Source organism: Sphaerodactylus townsendi, linkage group LG05, assembly GCF_021028975.2.
Source record: "Sphaerodactylus townsendi isolate TG3544 linkage group LG05, MPM_Stown_v2.3, whole genome shotgun sequence".
Lineage (NCBI taxonomy): Eukaryota > Metazoa > Chordata > Lepidosauria > Squamata > Sphaerodactylidae > Sphaerodactylus > Sphaerodactylus townsendi.
In genome coordinates, this window is record NC_059429.1 from 62,214,473 (window position 1) to 62,236,447 (window position 21,975).

At 46.8% G+C, this 21,975-nt stretch overlaps 1 protein-coding gene across 10 annotated transcripts in view; it reads left to right on the forward strand.

Moving 5' to 3' along the window:
• The window catches only part of LOC125432449 (FRAS1-related extracellular matrix protein 1-like), a 189,590-nt gene that overhangs the window by 52,661 nt on the left and 114,954 nt on the right, over positions 1-21,975 (forward strand). For all 10 annotated transcript variants that reach the window (XM_048495969.1, XM_048495970.1, XM_048495971.1 and 7 more), the window contains 3 exons: positions 13,282-13,467; positions 15,760-15,956; positions 20,757-20,982. In XM_048495969.1, coding sequence (XP_048351926.1) covers positions 13,282-13,467; positions 15,760-15,956; positions 20,757-20,982 — 609 coding nt within the window. The remainder of the gene's footprint in view (positions 1-13,281; positions 13,468-15,759; positions 15,957-20,756; positions 20,983-21,975) is intronic.

Here is a 21,975-nt window from a genome sequence, read left to right on the forward strand (position 1 = left end):
TCTTCATATGGATCCATTGCCAAAACATATGCCAAAATGTGTTTCTTCTCTGAGAATTCAAGCACAGAATATTGTGATTGGCACTTCACCACCTGAACCTGATTTGGATGGTTAAAATTGGATTTGGATTGCCAAAGTTGAAAGGATGGTTAGATTCAAGTCCAGTAGCACTTTAGAGAACAGTAAGATTTGTAGGATATAAGCTTTTGAGAGTCAAATCTCCTTTGAGATATGAGTAGCCATGGTGATCTGAGTCTTTATATTCCAGTGAGATGATAGGATAGGTATTGTAAAGAATGCTTGTAAAGGATGCAGAGGTACAATTCATATTGTAATCAACTTGAAATTTGATAAGTTACTGAAATTTCATTATTTTTCCATTTGTTAATTTCATATTCAAATTTCTGACCTTACAAAGGGATGGTTAGAAATAGATTCCAGATTGTACAGTTATTGAAAAGAATGGAGTCCATTCTTCATATGACCGTGGCTGCCTGGCCTGCCAAGCTCCCAGAGAGTCGGGCTCCAGCTAATAACAGGCACAGAAACAAGAGGGAGAGAGAGAAGTCTTCCTCTGAATCCAGAGAAACAGAGTCCAAGCAGGTCTGGTAAGAGGCAGTCAAAGGTCCAAGTGAGGTCAGGTCAGGCAATCCGGTCAGAGTTTCAAGAAATCAGTCTGCAAGCAGGTGTGACAGAAAGCTGTCAGGCTTTCAACCCTGCAACTTCCATTTTCTGAAGCAGTCTCTTATAAGCCTGTGCTGTGGTTCAGTCTTGATCCTGAGCTGACTCACAGCATTCTTCACTGCCTTAGGGCTTCCAATCGTGCACTGCGCCTTTTAGAGTGCAGTTCCTGCTAGGTGCGAATCCTCAGCTACCTTACAAACTCAAGTGAGCTGAGTGGACTGCCAGGCTGGCCCTCAGTGGCTGGAGGTTCTGCAAGCACTCTGGCTTCCAACTCTTGACTTCGGCCAGCTCTGTCTGCATCCTGTGAGGCTTCTGGCTATGCTTGAGTTTCAGTTGACTGGGGTTCCAGCTCAGTGGGGTCATCCTGCCAGTGTTCCTCATCAGAGGACTCCTGGTTGGCTGATTCTGAGCCCATGACAGTGGCATTCAAGGATGCCAGCTCCTCTATTGCTTTAGATGACAAAGGAACAAAGGGTGTGCTAAAAGATGGCAGGGAGATTGCAGAGAAGCTGAATGAATTCTTTGCATCTGTCTTCACCCAAGAGGAGGTGAGGAACATTCCTGCACCTGAACCAAGCTTCTTAGGAGGTGAATCCGAGGAACTAGCAAAGATAGTGGTAGACAAGGAAGAAGTTCTGGCAGCCATTGATAAACTAAATGTTACCAAATCCCCTGGCCCAGATTGCATTCACCCAAGAGTTCTTAAAGAGCTCTCAAGCATGAAATTGCTGATCTTCTCACTTTAATATGCAACTTATCCCTGAAATCAGGCTCCATCCCTGAAGACTGGAAGATGGCCAATGTCACACCAATCTTTAAGAAAGGATCTAGGGGGACCCGGGAAATTACAGGCCAGTCAGTTTGACATCTGTTCCTGGTAAATTAGTAGAATCTATCATTAAAGATAAAATTATAAAACATGTAGAAAAGCAAGACCTGCTGAGAAAGAGTCAGCATGGCTTTTGCAGAGGCAAATCCTGTCTTACAAACTTACTAGAGTTTTTTGAGGGTGTAAACAGGCATGTGGACAGGGGTGAACCAGTGGACATTGTCTACTTGGATTTCCAAAAGGCTTTTGACAAAGTTCCTCACCAGAGACTGTTGAGACTGTTGAGAAAACTCAGCAATGAAGGAATAAGAGGGGAAGTCCTCCTATGGATTAAAAACTGGTTGAGAAACAGGAAACAAAGAGTGGGTGTAAATGGGAAGTTCTCACAATGGAGAGATGTAGGGAGTGGTGTCCCCCAAGGATCCTTTTTGGGACCAGTGCTCTTTAACCTATTCATAAATGACCTGGAAGTAGGGGTGGGTAGCGTGGTGGCCAAGTTTGCAGATGATACCAAATTATGTAGGGTGGTGAGAACCACAAAGGATTGCGAAGAGCTCCAAGCGGACCTTGATAAATTAGGTGAGTGGGCTCAGAAATGGCAAATGCAGTTCAATGTAGCAAAATGTAAAGTGATGCACATAGGCGCAAAAAATCCAAACTTCACATACACGCTACAGAGGTCAGTGCTATCAGTCACAGACCAGGAAAGGGATTTAGGCGTCTTAGTTGATAGTTCCATGGGAATGTCAACTCAATGCATGGCAGCTGTAAAAAAGGCAAACTCTATGCTGGGGATAATTAGGAAAGGAATTGAGAATAAAACTGCAAAGATTGTCATGCCCTTATATAAAGCCGTGGTGCGACCGCACTTGGAGTACTGTGTCCAGTTCTGGTTGCTGCATCTCAAAAAGGATATTGAGGAGATAGAAAAAGTGCAGAGAAAGGCAACAAGGATGATTGAGGGACTGGAGCACCTTCCCTATGAGGAAAGGCTGCAGCGTTTGGGACTCTTTAGTTTGGAGAGGAGGCGGCTGAGGGGGGATATGATTGAAGTCTACAAAATTATGCATGGGGTAGAAAATGTTGACAGAGAGAAATTTTTCTCTCTTTCTCACAATACTAGAACCAGGGGGCATTCATTGAAAATGCTGGGGGTGGGGGGGTGGGGGAGAGAATTAGGACTAATAAAAGGAAACACTTCTTCACGCAACGTGTGATTGGTGTTTGGAATATGCTGCCACAGGAGGTGGTGATGGGCACTAACCTGGATAGCTTTAAAAGGGGCTTGGACAGATTTATGGAGGAGAAGTTGATTTATGGCTACCAATCTTGATCCTCCTTGATCTGAGATTGCAAATGCCTTAACAGACCAGGTGATCGGGAGCAACAGCCGCAGAAGGCCATTGCGTTCACATCCTACATGTGAGCTCCCAAAGGCACCTGGTGGGCCACTGCGAGTAGCAGAATGCTGGACTAGATGGACTTTGGTCTGATCCAGCTGGCTTGTTCTTATGTTCTTATGTTCCCCATGCATGTGTTCCTGACTTATGCCTTCTCTGTTGAACTGCAACAGATTTTCTGTTGCTTTTTTCCACCTTAGTCAAATGGACAATGGCATAGTTAGTACAGGAGAGTTCAAGTCCAGCTCTCAAGAGTCTTGGACAGAGGTCTTCCCCAGTTCTGATCCCCAAGATTTTTTAAATGGAGATCAGATCTTGGGCAACATATATACAAAGCATGTTGTCTACCGCTAAACAATGGTATTTCTGTGTAGGCTAAAAATTAGCAATGCATTTGCATTTTTCTCTTAGTCTAACAGTAGCAAGGCATAATACAAGTGAGAGCAGAAAGTCCATAGCTCCAATAGGAGTAGAGAACTTGGAAAAAATCATCTGGTGCGGAAGAATGAGCAAGGTCACTGGTGACACAGCTCCATTCCATCTGTGCAAGCACTCTTAGCAGAAGTAATTCGCCAACATGATATTTTGTAGCTTTATTCATAGGCATATTGCTTTCCAGTTTTACATCTTTTTAAAACTAGATTATTTGTTTGCACTTAATAATGGAACAAAAGTTCTCTTTCTTTAGTAATTAAATGTTTCCAGCTTGTATAATAGAAAATGTTAAAAGCAATATTTCCCGCCAGTATAGGAAACTTACTATCTTGTCATCCCCAGGGAGCAGTAGGCATTGTCTTTTGCCTGTAGCAGTTAAAGTTACTGGTGCTTGATGTGTCGCAAAGATCGGGGGGGGGGGGGGACTGAAATACACTGCAGCTTTTAAAAATGAAGCATCACTCCAAACCATCAAACTTGGTTTGAGCATTGTACACTTAAGTGGAATCAAGTCTAAAATTAAAAGCTTTCTTAGAGCAAAGTTAAGATCTGCAGAGGTATTGGTTCTTCACTTATTCAGTTCATGAAAAGGCAATGGCAGGTAGATTCTCCCTGACCATTTATGGTGCAGTGGAAGGGAGGAAAATAAAGTGCCTCCTGCCTGGCCATTTGCGTGGGAATGGCTCCAACCTGAAATTTTTTTCAAAAGGATCACTAGTTAAGTGATTTTTGAAAAACCTGGGTTGTGGGAAATAAAATGGAGCAGGCTCGTTTGGGGGGGCAGGACCTGTGCAAAGCCCCCCCCCCATGGGTTATATAGCATCCTTGTACCTGTTACATTTGCCCTGTATGAAATCAGCCATAGAATCATAGAGTAGGAAGAGTCCACAAGGGCCATTAAATCCAACACCCTGCCATGCAGGAATACACAATCAAAGCATTCCTGACAGATTGTCATCCAGCCTCTGTTTAAAAACCTCCAGAGAAGGAGACTCCACCATACTCCAAGGAAATGAATTCCACTGTCGAATAACCCTTACCATCAGGAAGTTTTTCCTGATAATCTACCTCAATTCCATTATTCTTTGTCCTAGTCTCTGGAGCAGCAGATAGCAAGTTGACTTCCTCTTCAACATGATATCCCTTCAAATATTTAAACATGGCTTTCATGTCACCCCTTAACCTTCTCTTCTGCAGACTAAACATACCCAGCTCCCTAAGTCTCTGCTCATAGGGCATGGATTCCAAACCTTTTACCATTTTGGTCAACACCCTCTAGACGCGTTGCAGCTTAAGAGCAGGGGCAAGCAGCAGCACCAAGGGCAGCAGAAATGCCACTGACCCAACGAGGGCTGCACCACATTCACTCTTGGGGCCCCCTCTATCATCTAGTGGGGATGGGGGGCCCACCCAGCTCGAAGCATGTCCAAGCTCATGGCATCTAAGGAGTGCTCTGCACAGGCCACCATGGTGTGAGCCCCCAGGGAAGAAGAGGGCCTCCCTGGGTAAGGGGCACCAGCCAAGGTTTCCAGGGCCTCCGAGCCCCAGCAGCACCCCTGTGAGCAGCCACCAATCAGAGATCTTGGGGGATGGGATCAGTTGGTAACCATCATCCAGCTCCACGTTGCTTGGGCCCCAGGTGCCTGCTGTCCAGTTATAGGGGCAGCCCCCAACAACCAAGCGAACAGTTGGTGGCATCTTGGGGGAATGGAACCAACAGTTGGTGGCATCTTTCCAGCAGCATCTGAGGGGAACAGGAGCAACAGGCCCCACCTGAAGCACACACTGAGGGGTGGACTTTGGGCCCCCTGGCAATGAGGCAAACAGTAGAGCAGATGGACCTGTCAGTATGCCTGGGCCAGCCGCTACATGGCACGCCACAGCTTGAATGCCAACAGGAAGGAGACGAGCAGCTGAGCAGGGATACAACCCTCACTCCCCTCCTGGTGGGGGGCTCATAGCCGGAGCCACCTATGCGCCCCATGGGACAGGTTGACTTGTTTCCTCATGCCCCTCACCTTCTGATAGGGTTCATTTGATCTGGGATAATAATGGAGGTTTAAATAGAGATTAGTTTTAATAAGGGTGTGTGAGAAATTGGTTAAACCCCCCAAATTTTAACTTAGACATAGGATTTTAGTTTTTTCCTAATTAGGCTTGTGTAAGTGTTAACAAAAGTCAAGGGTCTTGTTTGCAAAACAGTTAATTAATGTACTCTAAACCTTTTTGATGTTAAGCATGAACTATGAACTTCTTTACAATAGAAGCTGGGTTGCCTTAGAACATGAGATACTCAGTTCAGGCAGCAGTTTTTAGAGAAGCTCTTCTCGTTTCCTTTATCTGGATTAGGATAGATGACTTTTTATAAAACAAAATGTTACTTCTCTTGGGAGAGGGTTCTTAAAAAGCTTTCTGAGTCAATTAGATTGCAATGCAGAACAGATAGCTGGGCACTTCTCTATGATAGTTAGCCAGAGTTTTGCTCAGAGTAACACTGAGCGACAGGAAGGGAACACAACAGGGCCTGGGGAAAGAAGACGGGCAGGGGGGAGGGCTGCAGCTTTCCCCCACCTATGTTGAGCCCTGTTTCTCAGATGACCTCCACCACCCCAAGCTCTGGACAGAGTGGTACAATGAAGAAACTACACAAGGCGTTCTTTGTTGAGGCAGTTGCTGGAATAGCGCTCCCTGCAGAGGTGGCTGCAGATGCTGGCACTGGGCAGGGGACAGCTGCTCAGACTGCCCTTCCTCCAGCTAAGCCTTCCTAGCAGCAGGAGCTATCTTTTGGGGTGAGCTATGTGGAGGAGAGTATTCCACTTATGGAGCTCAACCCAGGGACCAAGAAGATGCTGGAGTAACCAGAGGAGAAGCTGCATTCACAGGACACCGTGCGAACTATGCCGGTGCACCTCCGCTTGTGAGGCTGTGCAGAAATTGCCTCAGACTTTAACTGGCAATACTGTTAGAGTTGCCTAACAATGGCCACAGAAGGCATTTATTTCTTACATTTACAGGTACAGCTTCTATTATTTGGGTGTATTTTAACCCTCCCAAATTTTTAAAAAAATGCAGATTTTTAGGCTTTTTGTAGACTTTTAAAAAGATTTGTCTATTCATGGCCACAGTTTCTGAATTTAAGTATTCACAGGTGGTGCCACATTGAGAATTAGATATATCGACATTGCATATCAATATATCAATTGATAAGAATTGCATTGCATATCAAGATTTCTTGATAGGCTTTAGCCAGATCTCTGGAGATTTTACCAGGTAAGTGTCCTTGATAAATTGAGAATCCATTTGCTGCAGATGGTGAGACTTACTTGCACAATAAATACACCACGACGACAGGCTGGAAAAGGAATGGGCCGCAGCCCGTTTATTGAAATATCAAACATAACAGCAATAACTATATACAAAAGAGCTGGGCGGCAAACGGGTCGCACATCCCATCCCATCATATGGGACTGGCGGGAAGGGAAGCCCCAGAGATAACACTCCTTGCTTCCACCCTCTTCCCGCCCATGCTGAGGAGATGGGCACCGGCTAAGCCCCAAGGCCGCACACAGCCCGTCCTCCTGCCTTGCTTGCTGGGGTGTCGGGCACCGGCTAAGCCCATGGCCGCCTACCGGCCCGACCCAACCCCACTCCCTGGGGTGTCGGGCAGTGGCCCGGCCTGCCTGCCTGCCAGCCTGCCTGCACCACCCCCCGGCCCATAACAGGGCACAAGCCTGGGAGCCCTAGCCGGAAGGCTCGTTCTCTCCCCAGATGTGCGACACCGTTGCAAACCCGCCACGAGCTGCCCTCCCTCGCAGCTCACCGCCCAAGCTCCTCAAGCCTGAGCCTGTCCCTATCTCAACCATCGGAGGAGAGTAAGTTGAATGGACTGAAACCACATGTCCAAACCCCATTGGGTCAGGCGGACGCCATCCGGCTCGAAGAAGTCTCTGTTGTCCCGGGAGATCTCGGAGTGGTCCGCCACCGCTCCCCCAAGGGAGAGGACCACCTTGGCGGCCGCCTTGTTGACCTTTCTGCAGGCCCTGTCCACGGCAGTGGGATCCACAGCTCCCCTCCAGTGGACCCGCTGCAGCATCTCAGACCAAACCAAGGTCATACCAGGCCGATGCCTGGCAAAGCTCCAAAGTGTGGTGGCCATCGCACACCGCAGGTCAAGGCCTGACCTGGCAGGGAGGTCCTCCTCCCCCAAATGAATGACCAATAGGTCCGGTGTGGCCGACTGGAAAATATATTCAATTATTTTGGGCTCCAGCTCATGCCACAGCATGTGCCCCTGCCCCATCAACACAATCCTCACGTGGCGCTCGAAGTCCGAGATGTCGGCCCCAGTCCGAAGTGCAGGGCGTATTCTTCAGCACGGTTGTGAGGCTGTGCTCCCACGCACCCACACCTGTCGATAGACAGTCTGCGGCGTCCCTGGAGGCACTGTGGAAAGAATTAACAAGTCAGGTGTGGGCGAATGTACGCCCGAAAGGCCCCGGACCGCCACCTGCCCAAAGCGCAAATGTCTTCCTGCGTCCTACCATCCTGTGCCGCGGCCATGGCGGCTCCTATCCTGAAGGAGTGCAGGCCAAATTCAGCGGCCGGCAGCCCAGCCCGGGCCAGGCATGCCCGGAACACCGCCAGGAACTGGAACCTGGTGAGGGGGGACCCATCCTCATGCACTAAGAGCATGCCACCGACCCGTGGCCTGTGCCGAGCCACGCGATGAGTGGAGGGAGGGGCAGGAGGCTGCCGCCTCGGTAGGGCTGGCATGGTGACCCAAGCACCGCTGACCCTCCTGGTCGGTTTTTGAAAGAGCCAGCCACGCATAGACCATGTCCCCAGACAGGACTAGGTGCTCCCTTTGCAGCCCGGTGCTGGAAGGCCGATCCCTGGTGGGGGCGACCAGTTCGCCGGGCCTGAAAGCCCCATGGTGTGCCAGGTGGAAAGCGGCTGTGAAGAGCAAGCGCTCATAGCGTGAAGCGCACACCTGCCGCAGCACCCCGGTGACTGCCTGAAGCACCTCCCTGGTGACTGGGCTTGAGATCCTCTCTGCCTAGGGCCGACCCTGCGCCAACCAGGCCACCAGCCGGCGCGACGACGTAACGCCTTGGTAACGCCCGGAAAACCCGAGACCCTGCAATAGAAGGCGATGCTCGCCAGCTGCACCCCATGGTGTGGGGTGCATCCCCTGCCCATGGAGCCGGGACAAGGTACTTTCGAGGAGGAGGCCCGTGTCCACCCCGCCACGCGGACATCCCTCCCGGTGGTCACGGGCGAAGCTTCCACGAAGTCCCGCTGCGGCGAATTAAGTACTGCCTGCATGTGGCGGTGCCAACGAAGTTCAAAAAACACCTGTGATGACTGCTCGCTGCCAAGGTTCCAGAGGGACGCCGGCACTGTCGCCGGAACAGCTCCACCCCGGGGGCCAGGAGCCGAAAACGATCCACCTGCTGGCGAGATAAGGCGTCAGCAATCTCATTCTGCAAACCTGGAATGAAAGCAGCTTTAAAGGAAATGTTAAAAGAGAGGCAGGTAAGAACCAAATTGCGAACCAAGCGCATGACCCGTGCCGACTTGGAGGACTGCCTGTTCACCTCACGAACCACAGCCTGGTTATCACACCAGAAAAGCACCCTTCAATTTTGCCAAAGGTCGTGCCAGACGTGCACCGCCACCAAGATGGGAAACAGCTCCAGAAAAGTGAGATCCCTGGTGATACCCTGTGAATGCCAGGCCGGGGGCCAGAGACCTTGAGCCCACCGGCCCTGAAAGTAAAACCCCAAAACCAAAGGCACCGGAGGCGTCAGAGTGCACCTGCAACTCCAAGCCGGGTTCCAGAGGTGCCTGCCACAGGGAAATGCCGTTGAAGCCCCGAAGGAACGCCAGCCAGACCTGCAGATCCTCCTTCAGACCCCGGGATACCCTGATGCGGTGATCAGGGGCTTGCAGCCCGACAAGGACCTAGCCAGCCGAGAGCAGAACGCCCTGCCAGGCACCACCACCCTGCAAGCGAAATAAAGGTGGCCCAGTAAGGATTGGACCTGGCGAACCCTGCATGTTTTTAAATGGAGCAACGGATTGCAGCAGGGTGGGGAGGGCCAGGAGCGTATCCGCAGGGGAGCGCAGGAGATGCCTTGAACCGAGTCCAGGTGGATGCCCAAATAGCAGAGGGCAGTGGAGGGCCCCTCTGTCTTGTTGGGAGCCAAGGGGACCCCCAGCCCAGCCGGCAGGGCCTGGAAAGCCTGCAAAGCAAAATCACATTCCCTGGTGCCCTGCCCACCGATGAACAAAAAATCACCCAGATAATGAGTCACCCGCCCGGAGGGCACCCTCTGCTGAACGCCCATTCAAGGAAAGTGCTGAAAGTCTCAAAAGCTGCACAGGCAAAAGAGCAGCCCATGGGCATGGCCTTGTCCACAAACCAGCTGCCTTGGAAATGGATGCCCAGCAGCTCGAAGTCCAGGGGGGGGATGGGCAGGAGCCGGAAAGCAGATTGAATGTCACATTTTGCCAGAAGGGCACCAGTGCCTGCCTGCCAAATGGAGGATATGGCCTCGTCCAGGGTGGCATACCGAACGAACAGACCTCGGGGTCTGTGAAATGATAAGCGGAGTCGCCCTGGGGGTGGGAGAGGTGTTGAATTAAATGATACTCCCCCAGGGCTTTTTTTTTTGGGCACCATGCCAATTGGTGAGCCCCTGAGGCTGAGGAGGGGCGGGTGGCTGAAGGGGCCCGCTATGCGACCGGCCCTGATTTTCTTGGCAAGTTTGTCAGCCACCACGCCAGGGAGTTCTCGGACCGACTTTAAGTTGTCCGCCTGGTAAGCCCTGCGAGGGCCTCGGTAGGGGATTCGAAAACCAGAGGAGAAACCTTCCCCCAGCAGGCACGCGGCACGCCTGTCTGGGTGACGCTGCAGCCACACCAGCAAAGGCTGAAGGCGAACAGGTGTGGGAGCCAGCGACTGCAGTTGGGAAAAGTCGTCAATGTTTTGCAGGGGCGGGGGCACTGCTTTGACCACTGGAAACTTTTTGTGTGGGCCTGGCGCCGGGAGACTGGGCCTGCCGCAAGGGGGAGCGCCCCGCCGGCTTGGGGCAGCTCGCCCTGCCATGACTGCCAGAACAGTTGGAACAAACATGCTCAAACCTGCACTTGGGCCGCTGGCAAGCGCCCCGGTTGAATTCCCAACAAAGCCCTTTTGCCCCCGCCCGCCCCGGGAAAGCTCTTGCGGATTTTTCGGGGGCAGATGGCTCGACGGCCCCTTTCATGGCCGGCTGGACGACGACCATCCAGGTTTGGTCGTGGATGAGATCCCAGCGGAACCGGCTCTTGTGGGACGCGTTCTTCCGGATGGCTTCATCGTAGGCAATGGCTGCTGGCTCGCCGGCCAGCGCCCGAGCTCGCAGCACGTGGGACATGTGGGCCGCCAGGTGCCAGGCCCGCAGGGGGTAGGCGGCCCCGACGAGGGCCAGGAATTCAGTGAAACCCTGCAGCCAGTTGCTAAAAGTACGCTCGGCTGCCGCCTGGTCCCGCCGCTTTCTGTCCGCTTTCCCCCCCGACAAGCCATATTCGCCCTCCCGCCGGGGAAACTTGAATATATCGACATAGTACCCGCCGAGTGCCCGCTCCCGGAGCTTCCTGGGGAGGTGGGACTCCAGGCGGGTTGCCGCGGTCGTCCTGAGCCGGGCTGGGAAGGGTCGCCTCCGCACCCCCCAAGCGCCTGCGTTTTGCGATCCAAAATGGGAGAGCGGGCACGTGTTCCCCTTGGAACCAAAATTCCCCCCCAACCTGGGCATCGTCGTCCTCGGAGGACTCAACCGAAGATGAAGAGCTGGGAGACCGCCTGGGAGGACCGGGAACGCCTCGACGATCAGCTTCCTCCTCCTGCTCTCCCAACGGAGGGGTTAACGGATGCGTCCACTGATGTGGACGCTTGACTGGCGGCGAGAGCTGGAGGGCCTCCGCCTGCCCCGCCGAGGTGCTCGCCCGGGCCACGCCGGCAACCGCTGACGTGGGGGCTCCGGCTCCCCTGCACCCAGCGGGGGACCGGAATCGCTGGCCACACCGCCGAGGGCCTGCGAGAGGTGCATCAGCGTATCCGCTAAGTTGCGTACCAGGAAAGGATCAGTGCCCGCGTTGCCGGCCGGCTCCGTAGAGGCCGCGGGAGAGCCCTCCCCTGCCGGGAAGGGGTGCCCCACTGGGCCAGCGGGCCTGCCCCGGCCAATGGGGGACAGACCCAAAGCCGCAGCCGCCCGCGTCGCTGCACCAATCCGCCCGACCACCGGGCCGCCTTCCGGAGACCCCGGGCCGGTCTGGACCCGAACCCTATTTAAGAGGGCTCGAGCTCTGCCCGAAGGTTCCTTGCTCTTGGCCCGCTTGGGACCCATGCGAGCGCGAGACCAGTCACGACCAGCAAGGAGAAAGAAGGAATAAAAGTGAGAACAAGCAAGGTGAGGAAAAGTCGGAAAAAAGGAAAGAAAAGGCAAGTTTAGAGGCCGCAACCAGTCTCCTTCCAGGCCTTATGCGAGACGCCAACCACACCACCACGCCTTGCTGGGTCTCGCCGCCGGGAAGGGCGCGGACCGGGAGAGGCGTCTATATATACCCAGGCTCCTCCCGCCAAAGCGGCTGGGAGCCAATCAATGCACCCGGTTCTGCAGCATGCAATTCCTACCTTGCAACCCCTTATTTTGCTGCGCTGCTCACCCCAGCAGCAATGGCTGCCCCTGGTTATTCAGGTGCATCTTATTTGCAAGATCGTCTGTTGATTAAGTCTTTTGAATTTCTGGAATTCTGACTGTACTTGGGAAATGTATTTAGGAAAGAATTTGAGGATATGAATTTGTAGCTTATTCAGAAGCTATTCACTGGTTGTATGTTTGGATGAATAGTATTCCATACTATATATCAGTTTATGTTAGTAAATTGTCTCAGCATATTAATATACATTTTAAGATACTGATTTCCCAATGGATAGCATTCATTTTAGAGCTCTGCAAGCCACTGCCTTTGTCTTCAATCTCCTGTCTTTACAATATGCATAAGATTAACCCACTGAGTGTGATTTGAGAAAGTGGTAATTTCTTTGTGTCCTTACTTAATTTAAGTATTAAAGTCATGTGACAAATAAAGATGTTTTGTACTTCTTAAGACTGTGTTTTATATGTAATATTCAAGCTACAAAAGTACTAACTCTCTTGTTAACATTTGCTGAGATTGGCCCTTCTCAACCTCCCTTTGTGCATTCTGTTACATCCTTGTTCTTTGTCTTTTGAGATTCTATTTCAAGTTGATCAGTTTGTGCAGATTTGTTTTTGAAATCTGTCCAAAGCTTTATGCCTGTGTTTATGCACACCACTGCTTTCCTTACAAGAAACGTCCAGGACTCCATGTGAAGTAAATGTGAATGGAATGTTGCCAGTGGTTCTGCTTTGCTCATGGAGCTGAGTATGATGACCGCTGTAAAACCTAGCCTAGTCCACTCCCCACTGCATTGTGTAGAAGTTGGGTTTCAAAAAGCAGAGTTCAATGCAGCTTAGCTGTTTTAGTGACCTTTAAATAAACTTATTTGCATCACACAAATATCAACGCTATTTCTTTTCTTCAGAACTGTTTCTTTTTTCTGCTTTACACACTTTTCACAGACTGTCAGTAGAAAGACTGTCCAACTTCTGCCACTGAATATAAATTGGTAGACATACACACAAGCTCAGTATTGCTGACTAAGTCAACTTGAATACCCATGCATAGACAAATCCTTTAGCTGAAGCAAAAAGTATCGCTAGTGCTTTTCTCAGCATCTGTTACCCAGATCAATAGCTGATTACATTGAATTTCTGGATGGGTTTCAGCTTTTCTTTGTAACAAGCTATCAGAGTTATTAAAAATTCAGAATGTTGCAAATAATATTGTTGGTCTGCATTTTCTAACAAGGTGGCATATTTGTGGTGGAAGAGGGGTCTTCAGCGTGTATCACTTTACAGTATCTGAATGCTTCAGATGAAGACTCAAAAGCAGAGGAGCTAATGTTCTTGTTGGAGAAAACTCCTGAGCATGGATACCTGGAGAACATTCTTCCCTCACCTGGATATGAAAAGAGCAATGCTGGGCATAACATAAGTGAGTCACAATCCTGTTGATATGCGTTATATTTTTAATGTATTTTTGATTCCCAACAATGGTAGAACAAGTTAATTTGATAACAGATCTCCCCATACACAGTGCATATTAATGCATGCCACCCTCCAAATATTAATGAGGGAGAAAATATGGTCAACATCAGTATGTGGTCTTTCAAACCAACTACCTTGTCTTGAAATAGTTTCTGATCCTGCAGTCTCTTTCCTGAGAACTTTTATAATTTATATTTATTCCCTCATACATGGGAATGCTTATTAACCTATGGCAAAATGAAAAAATCCTCAGCTGATGGATGCAAGCCTCCAGTGCATTCTAAAAACCTAAGGAACTTTTAATGAGCCTTTTAAGATATATGGACACCCTCTCACAGATAACTCTGTTATCTCCCATTGCTATCAATCAATACAATTTTGGAGAGCCACAGTTTCCTGTATTACAGTGAGTAGAATCCATACTTATCCAAACTATGACCTACACTAATGGAGGTGCCATGGGGAGTAAGAGATGAACCTCACACTTCCATATGAAGGATTCCTTAGGTGCTGAATACCCTTGGTTCAGTTTTTATGAACAGTGACTGAACGTTGTAGGCTGTAGATTTCTTTCAGAGGTTAGTTTCTTCATACAGGTTTCCATCAGCATTCAGTTTGTTGGTTTCCCAGGTGCCTTTTGAGTGAACCTCATGGAAGCTATTTTCTGTGAGTGGATCTAACAGTCTTTGAGTCAAAAGGATAAAATAAAGACTTTCAAATTCTTTAAAAATTGCAGTAGGACCTGAGCCAGATTGGCTGGTCAGCACAGTGGCCCCAGGACCACTTATTTCCCCATTTTTTTCAAGTGCCAAAGTGTCATGAGAGGCTGTTTCTACACCTATAAGGCAATGGGGGAAGGGAGAACAAGACCTCCTGGCTGAACCAGATTAAGACCCTTAGAGGTCCTAAACACTGAAAAGATTGTGGTACCCCCATATACTGTATATGTAATTAAAAAAAACAGTAGTAAACCATAAAATATGCATATTCTAATGAATAAATATCATTATTTGTATGAAACAAAACATTTATTATGCCATTGCTTTCTGTCCTTGAAGGTACATTGCATTTTAATTTACATGAATCAAAGATGCAAAATAATGTCTGTTGTTGCTGACTTATAACTTTATTTATACTACAAAAAGTTTTCTCCTGCATTTTTAAATTGCAAAGTCTTTGATCATATCCTCAAAATTAATCTGATGTAAATCTGCTTCAATAGCAAAGATAAAGAGAAAAATACCTCACTGGGCCCTCTATATCTGAGGCCCAAAGTACATACTTATTTTGTTTAATGATTAATCCAGGGCTGCTTCCTCGTACCACTGTGCATCCAATCTGGATTGAGGCGTTGCAGCAATTTTAAAAGAAGTAGAACTCTTTTAAAAATTATGTCAGCAGCCTTCGGATGGACCTGTGACTACCAGCACTTGTAGTTTAGTCCTAAATTTGCATTTGCCTGTTGGTCAGAAGCTGACTCACAGCTGATTGATGGAATAAGGTTCTTACCTCACCCACTCAGCATTAACTGGGAAAGGAGAAAAAGCTCATTTCTTTTCACTCCACTCCAAGCTGGACAGAGCCAGAAGCATCATCTTTTCTCTGCAGCCCAACCTGACAGTTTGAATGGGGAAGAGAAGGGAAATCAGCTGGGCCTCTGGCCTCCCCAAAATCTCCTGCATCACAGCAAGACTGTGAGGCAACAGAGTTTCCAGGTCAGGGAATCAGAAGAATTGGATTTCCACCTGATCATCATCTGATTCCACCCAAAAAGCCTTTGCTGAATACAGAGCAAATTTTTACCAGGAGATCTGAAGTGATCAACTGGAAATTAATTTCTGATCATTGCAAGAATCATGTTCCTGTGAACAGCTGGACAGTCTATGCATTAATCAGCTAACTGATCACCACTGGTGAGTAGGAAGTGAGCTGAACTGGCAGGAGTTTGAACATCCCTGCTTTATAGGTGAAAACTAACTCTGAATTGAACTGTGAAGTTATTGGGAGCAACAAAGGATTATGTTTTACTAAATATGTTAAAGGCTTGCATTGTTAGGTGTGCAACCAAGTCCTCTTGATTCTACCCTAAAAATGTAAAAAGTGAACTACTAGACACTAAGTAAGTCATGACTGGCCATCACTCCTGTTGATTTAATCACCTGTGGTCAAATGTCTGAAATGGTGTGATTCATTTTAATTTTTTGGTTAAGAGATTTATCCCTTTGCTTCTCTCCAAAAGGCATATTCACTTTTCAATGCCTCCAGGCTGGGTATATCAATTATGTTCAGTCCAAGCACACACATTCAGAACCTGCCTCTGATCTTCTCATGATATCAGTTAGTGATGGCCTTCATAAGTCTGTAGCAATGCCTTTCTACATCAGCATTGATCCAATTAATGATGAACTCCCATCATTGCAACTCAGGAACATAATGGTAAGACAGACTTTGAAATTCCTTGATGCTTGCAAGATAATGCAAATTATATCTATATAGAAAAACTGTATGCTGCTGAAACTGGTGTATTAACATACAGTCAGCTACTTCTTATGTTCTTAGGGGGCATCTCTGCATGTGGGAACCCAATCTGCAGTGGAGGAGGGAATGGTTGACCCTACCAGGACCCCACAGGCATGACTCAGCCAGTTATATCCACCATATTATCATTCGTCATTGCCCATGTCTGGCATCTGTGCAGACAGCAAGAGAGAGGAGGAACCTTGGGAGGATCATGTTTGTGGCATGTAATAGGCTGACTGACATGGCCATCATGGATTCCATTACTCTGCCGTGGGATTGTCATCTCACTAATTCCAGCTCAGCTCCTCTGTCCTGAGCTATTCAACCATCTGTCCAGCATGGCTGGCACACTCAAAGACATACTGTGATAGAGACAGCTCACCGTACCAGTGCTGTTTGTAAAGGCACAGGAGCCATACTGGATATACAGAGTTGGCAACGTCACAACCATCACAATTTCAATGACCATTTCAGTGTTCAGTGAAGTCTGCATGTTGGCTTGGGCAAATGAGACTTGCTCTTTATCCTTTTTCCACTCCAACCCTCTTCTGCCTGCAGCTTACAGCTTGCATGAGAAGCAGGTCACAGAGCAATCTGAGGGAAGACATGCATGCTGTTGCCTTGGGGAAAATGACAACCTTTGGATCTCACATTCTCTCATAACACTACTGGCATCTAACAGAGGGGGACAGTGATGCCCAGGATGGAAGAATGCTGAGGGCACATGGGAGATGGTGGCCATTATGGGTCATTTGTGAATGGAAAGGAGGCAGTACTGAGGGGCATGTCAGCCAAAATGATAGATGCATGGGGTGGCCTATCAACAGAGCCCTCCCATTCACCATAATACTGCTTGTGGGGCTAAATGTCAGCTTTCGTGGTGGGAATGTTTCAGAGCTTTCCTTGTGTAGGAATCAAACTGGGGACTTGGCCATGCTGTAACAGTGCCACTGCACTGGGTCATGCCTGTTGTTGCAGTGTTTTCTGTCTGTCTCCATACGGCTGGTGATGTCAAATCTTCTGCGGAATGCCTAGTGTCTTGTGCTCTTCCTCCTTTTGTGAACTTGGTCCTGTTTCGAGCTCGCTAACCCCAGCAGGAGGGGGTGTCACAAAATGGGTATGCGCCCAAGTGGCACCTAGTAACCTTCTGTCCTGATCCCCATGGTGCCGGGTTCAGTGGGATTGCTGCCCAAAGGGTCAGGGGTCAGCAGTGGGGCTGACCGAGGCCAGGTTCAGTGGTTCGCTGCCTGGTGGCCAGGATGTGTCCAGTTATGCTTGCCCAGCTTCGTACAGTTATTAATATTGCTAATAAATCGGTCTGTGGCCATTTCCATTCCAACAAATAAGAGTTATCTTTGTCATTACTGGGAAAAGCGAAGTCCACACATCTGCACGCAATGCCCTTTCCCAATAAGCTATGGGGAGTGGTGAATTAGTCTTTTTAAAGGGTTCTGTTATCTGCTGCCCTGATTTCTGCAGTCCCCATGCCTGGCAAAATGAAACTCAGCCATGGGATAATTATGCATTATAAGACATGCCATGAATTTTGCTGCAAGTACATTTGATAGTTACATTTACTGTGCTCAGTGGTTATGAAATGCAGTGAGTCAATCCCCAGATTTCATTGTTTGTTTGTTTGCTCAGCAAACATCTCAAAATATTTGAGAGGTGGTTTGTGGTGGCGGCTTTATTTTGCACATATGCAGAACAGTAATGTTGCACTACCAACATACATCAATATTTTGCATGCTTTTGTACTTTCAAAGTTGCAAATTGTATATTTGTATTTAAGAAACCTACCAGTTTAAAAGTAAATTAAAAAAAATATTTTTGCAACTCTTGGTATGGCAGCCATTAAACAAGTGGTGGAAGAATTGGAACAGAATAGGTCTTTAAATCTAAATAACTAACATGGTGGGAAATTACAATTTCCATGATCTTTGCAAAACCATGCACCCATGAAAACCTTCCCGAACTGCATGCATTAGCAGCTATAATCAGCAATCATTAATGTGAACAGAAGAAGATAGGATCTGCTTTAACATTCATTTAGATATTCATGGTGGACTCAGGTTTGGTTACAGAGTAAAGAAGTATGCCTAAGGGGGCAGCACCATCAAGCTGTAAAAAGACAGTGTGCTTGTGTGAAAGCTGGTCGTGTTTGCACGATCACGTGCAGTGCTTGGTGAGAAGCCACTGAGCATATATCCGTAAGCCATTTGGCAAGACCTTGATTTGACTGTCAATATATCATTAGCAAATTTGTAAACTATTATCAATTTGAACTCAAAGCATCCCTAATAATTATTAGCATTGAATACAGAGACAACTATAATTTCTATATATTCAAGGGTGGGCCTGCATATATGGTTCTCAAATGATGAACAGAGAATTAAAGTGTTACACTCATGCTGGTTTAATTTAAAAGCAAAAGAAATTTCACCTGGGAATATTCTGCACTGGGTTGCAAAAGATCTGCAGAGAAATAGAAGAAAATGCCAAGAGTAAATTTCTATTGGAAATGTGACCACAGTAATCTACTGCTGATTTTTATGTTCATATTAACAGAATAAGATAGAAATTTCAAAAATAGCCATAGTCTTCAGATGAGGTTGTCATACTAGGTGGGTCATTGTAATTCTTGCCTTGCCTTTCTCCCTCTTCAGACACAAATCAAGTGGCTGCATTTGGAAAAGAGAAAAAGCCACAGAATGTCACCTAATACAGACCTGGAAAAAATAGAAGCTTATCTCTACAAGATGCTAGTCAGGATGAATGCAGGACTTTTCATGTTATGAAATCCTCACCAGTGTCATTCCTATTGATTCTCATCTCAGTTTGTGTCCAGGTCTCTCAACACAGTCAGCTGAACCGGGTTTTTTTTTAAACTGGCTTCCTATTTCAGCCATGCAAGCAACTTAAGAAGAAATCTCAAAGACCAACCTAGCTATGGGTGTGCACACAGTTTTATACGAGTGTAGGTCCAAGAAAGACAAGACCTATGTTTGACTTCTACAATGTCAGTCGAAGTTCTTATAGGAAACTTTGTTTTCAGTAATGGGAATTGGGGGATTCGTTTCTACTAGAAAAATGGGTGGAGGGTGCAGAAAGTTCAATGCAGAAATAACCCAAGTCATATATCAAAAAAGATCTGAAAGGAGGTTCACCCAATGCTGTCGCAGCTACAGAAGTATTATAGAAAAACCAAATGCCTTGAGTTATGCGTGTTTGCATACACTGCTTCAGAAAAGGCCTATGCTGTCATTCATACCTAATGACATTCATACTTTATTCTAACATGCTTTCTTATAGAAAATCATGAAATAACTCTAAAATGTATTCTTGAATAAGCGCCTTCAAATGTTTTGAAATGAATGCAAACTGCAAATGAGAAAAATGTACTTCTAATGTATTCAGACCTTCTCTGACAGGTGTGAACACCATCAAACTGGTTTGGGATCACTAATATGAGCTCCTGTTCCCAATCAGAGTTTTTTTTTCTTTAAAAAGAATAATTTCTAATGGAATTGAACCAACATACCAGATGAGCCATGTAACTAGGTATCTGAATTGTTTAGACACATTGATTTGCTTCTTCATGACATGAAAGTAAACAATCTACAAATAGAGGAATGAGACAGTTCCACACTCTTCGATATATGTTAGTTAAAATGCAAAAATACCCGGTGTGGGACATATGCAGTATGGCTTTTTTAAAAATAAATAAATGCGTGTGCATATGTTGGGGAGCATGCAAGGTAATGCTTTGCCAGAAGTTTGTGTCATTTATTGTGGAACTCATTGAAAGCAGAACTGGTACAAGTGAATTGGGGTGCTCCAGTTAACCTATCCAATTGCAGTGAAAAAATAGAGTTGAAATAAATTGGGGTGAAGGGATATCTCAAGCACATTTTCATAACTTTGCAAATTTTCAGGTTAATATTCAACATTTATTTTCTCAAGTATTCACAGTGAATTTGACTAGTTCATTTAATTATTGCCTTAAATGCAGTAATTTAAACATTTAATTCCAAATTTCTAAAACAAATCTGAGATGGACTGTAGGAATCTTGTAGAAAGCAACATTTAAAAAAAAGTTCCTATGGAGATTCAAATGTTGAAATTCTATTGAATTTCAAAAATTCTTTCAGACCAATATGGCTGTTCTGTTACCACCCAGAACTCCTGTAATTGCACTGAATTGTAAGTATACTTACAATAGGCATTTCATAATATCATTCTTTTTACCACCTTCTCTGCACTCTTATTTGTAAAAAAATTAATATAAGTAGGGTGGTTACTGTGTATTAAACCTCAAAACACATGAACCTACTGATCTATGAGCTGCTTCTGCTGGAGTTGCAGTGGGTAAATGTCTATGGATAAACTTATTTTACTACATGAAAGAATGGAAAAGAGGTATATGTTGAGAGTATAGGTAGGTGGAGAGGCTTGATGGTATTGAAAACCGTCCAGGAATATATGAGAAAAAAATGTTAGAGAAATAGTGAACCCAAGATTAAAGACAGATGAAGAACTATTCAAAATGGAATTACAAAAAGCAGTTTCCCAAAAGTTTGTCATACTGAGTTTTTTATTGTTCCTTGACAGTTATCTCAGAACTGTAAACTTTTACAGAAGCTTTTTAAAAAGTTTGGTAAAGTCTCTATCACTTTAGAATTATTTGTCATTTCTGAAGCTCATCTTTTCTTCTAGGTAATTGAAGGTGGCGTGACTGCAATAGGCCCTGGTACTTTGAATTTTGAAGATTCAGATGTTCCACAAGATGTTCTGAGATTTTACATCAGTACTCCACCTCTTCATGGGCTAATACTCAATGGAATTTATGGCAGCAATCTTCAACATTACAAGAAATTAAGCCCTGCAGTGCCTCTTCCAGACTTGCGGGTTCACAGCTTTACTGTTGATGAACTCCAACAAGGTCAGTTTGGGGACAATATGGAATGTATAGCTATAGCTGCACTGAGGTTTGCATCTCTCTGTATGTGTGTGTGTGTGTGAAATATGTTGAGAGATGCAGTGCTGTCTTCTCCCCATGAAGTCAAATGGTGGTCACATGTGAGGACCTTGTCATCAAAGGCTGGACCACACCATTTCAGGATCATACTGGATACCATGCTGGCACTACCGCAATGGTGTTTCAAATACAATACTTTCCTTTTCCCCACAGTAGTGAGTGGCAGCCATTCACCTGTAGGAACATTGTAAAAGAGATATACTTGGATACAGCACTGATATGTTAGTGAATGTGAGAGCCAGCGTGGTATAGTGGTTAAGAGGAGGTGGATTCTAATCTGTAGAATCGGGTTTGATTTCCCACTCCACCTGAGTGGCAGAGGCTTACCTGGTGAATCAGTTATCTGTGTTTCCATACTCCTACATTCCTGCTGGGTGACCTTGGGCTAGTCGCAGTTCTTCAGAACTCTGTCAGCCCCACCTACCTTACAAGGTGTCTGTTGTGGGGAGAGGAAGGGAAAGGAGCTTGTAAGCCATCGAGTTTCCTTACAGGAGAGAAAGGTGAGTTATAAATCCAAACTCTTCTTCTTCTAACTTGCTGCTGCCCTTGGCAATAGGGCAACCCTGATCCAGATGTGGGTAGGAAGCACATTCATGCCTGAGGATGGTATGGGGAAGGTGGCGCTCTGCCCTATCCAATGAAGCTCTGGGTGGTGCAGCAAGCAATGATGGAAAAAAAGTCCACTGCCACCCAGAAAACTCCATTGGAAAAAGTCACTTATGACACTTGTTTTTGCTGTGCAAGTTACTGGCCTGTGGTGGGGGTGTTCCCAAGCCAAAAGATTGGTGAAAGTTGACTACAGTTGACTCCACCTCTGGGAATGCCCCTATCTTACCCCCAGCCATGCCACATCCTCCTGTACATTAACACAGCTCTGGGGGCAGAAGTCTCTTCTGC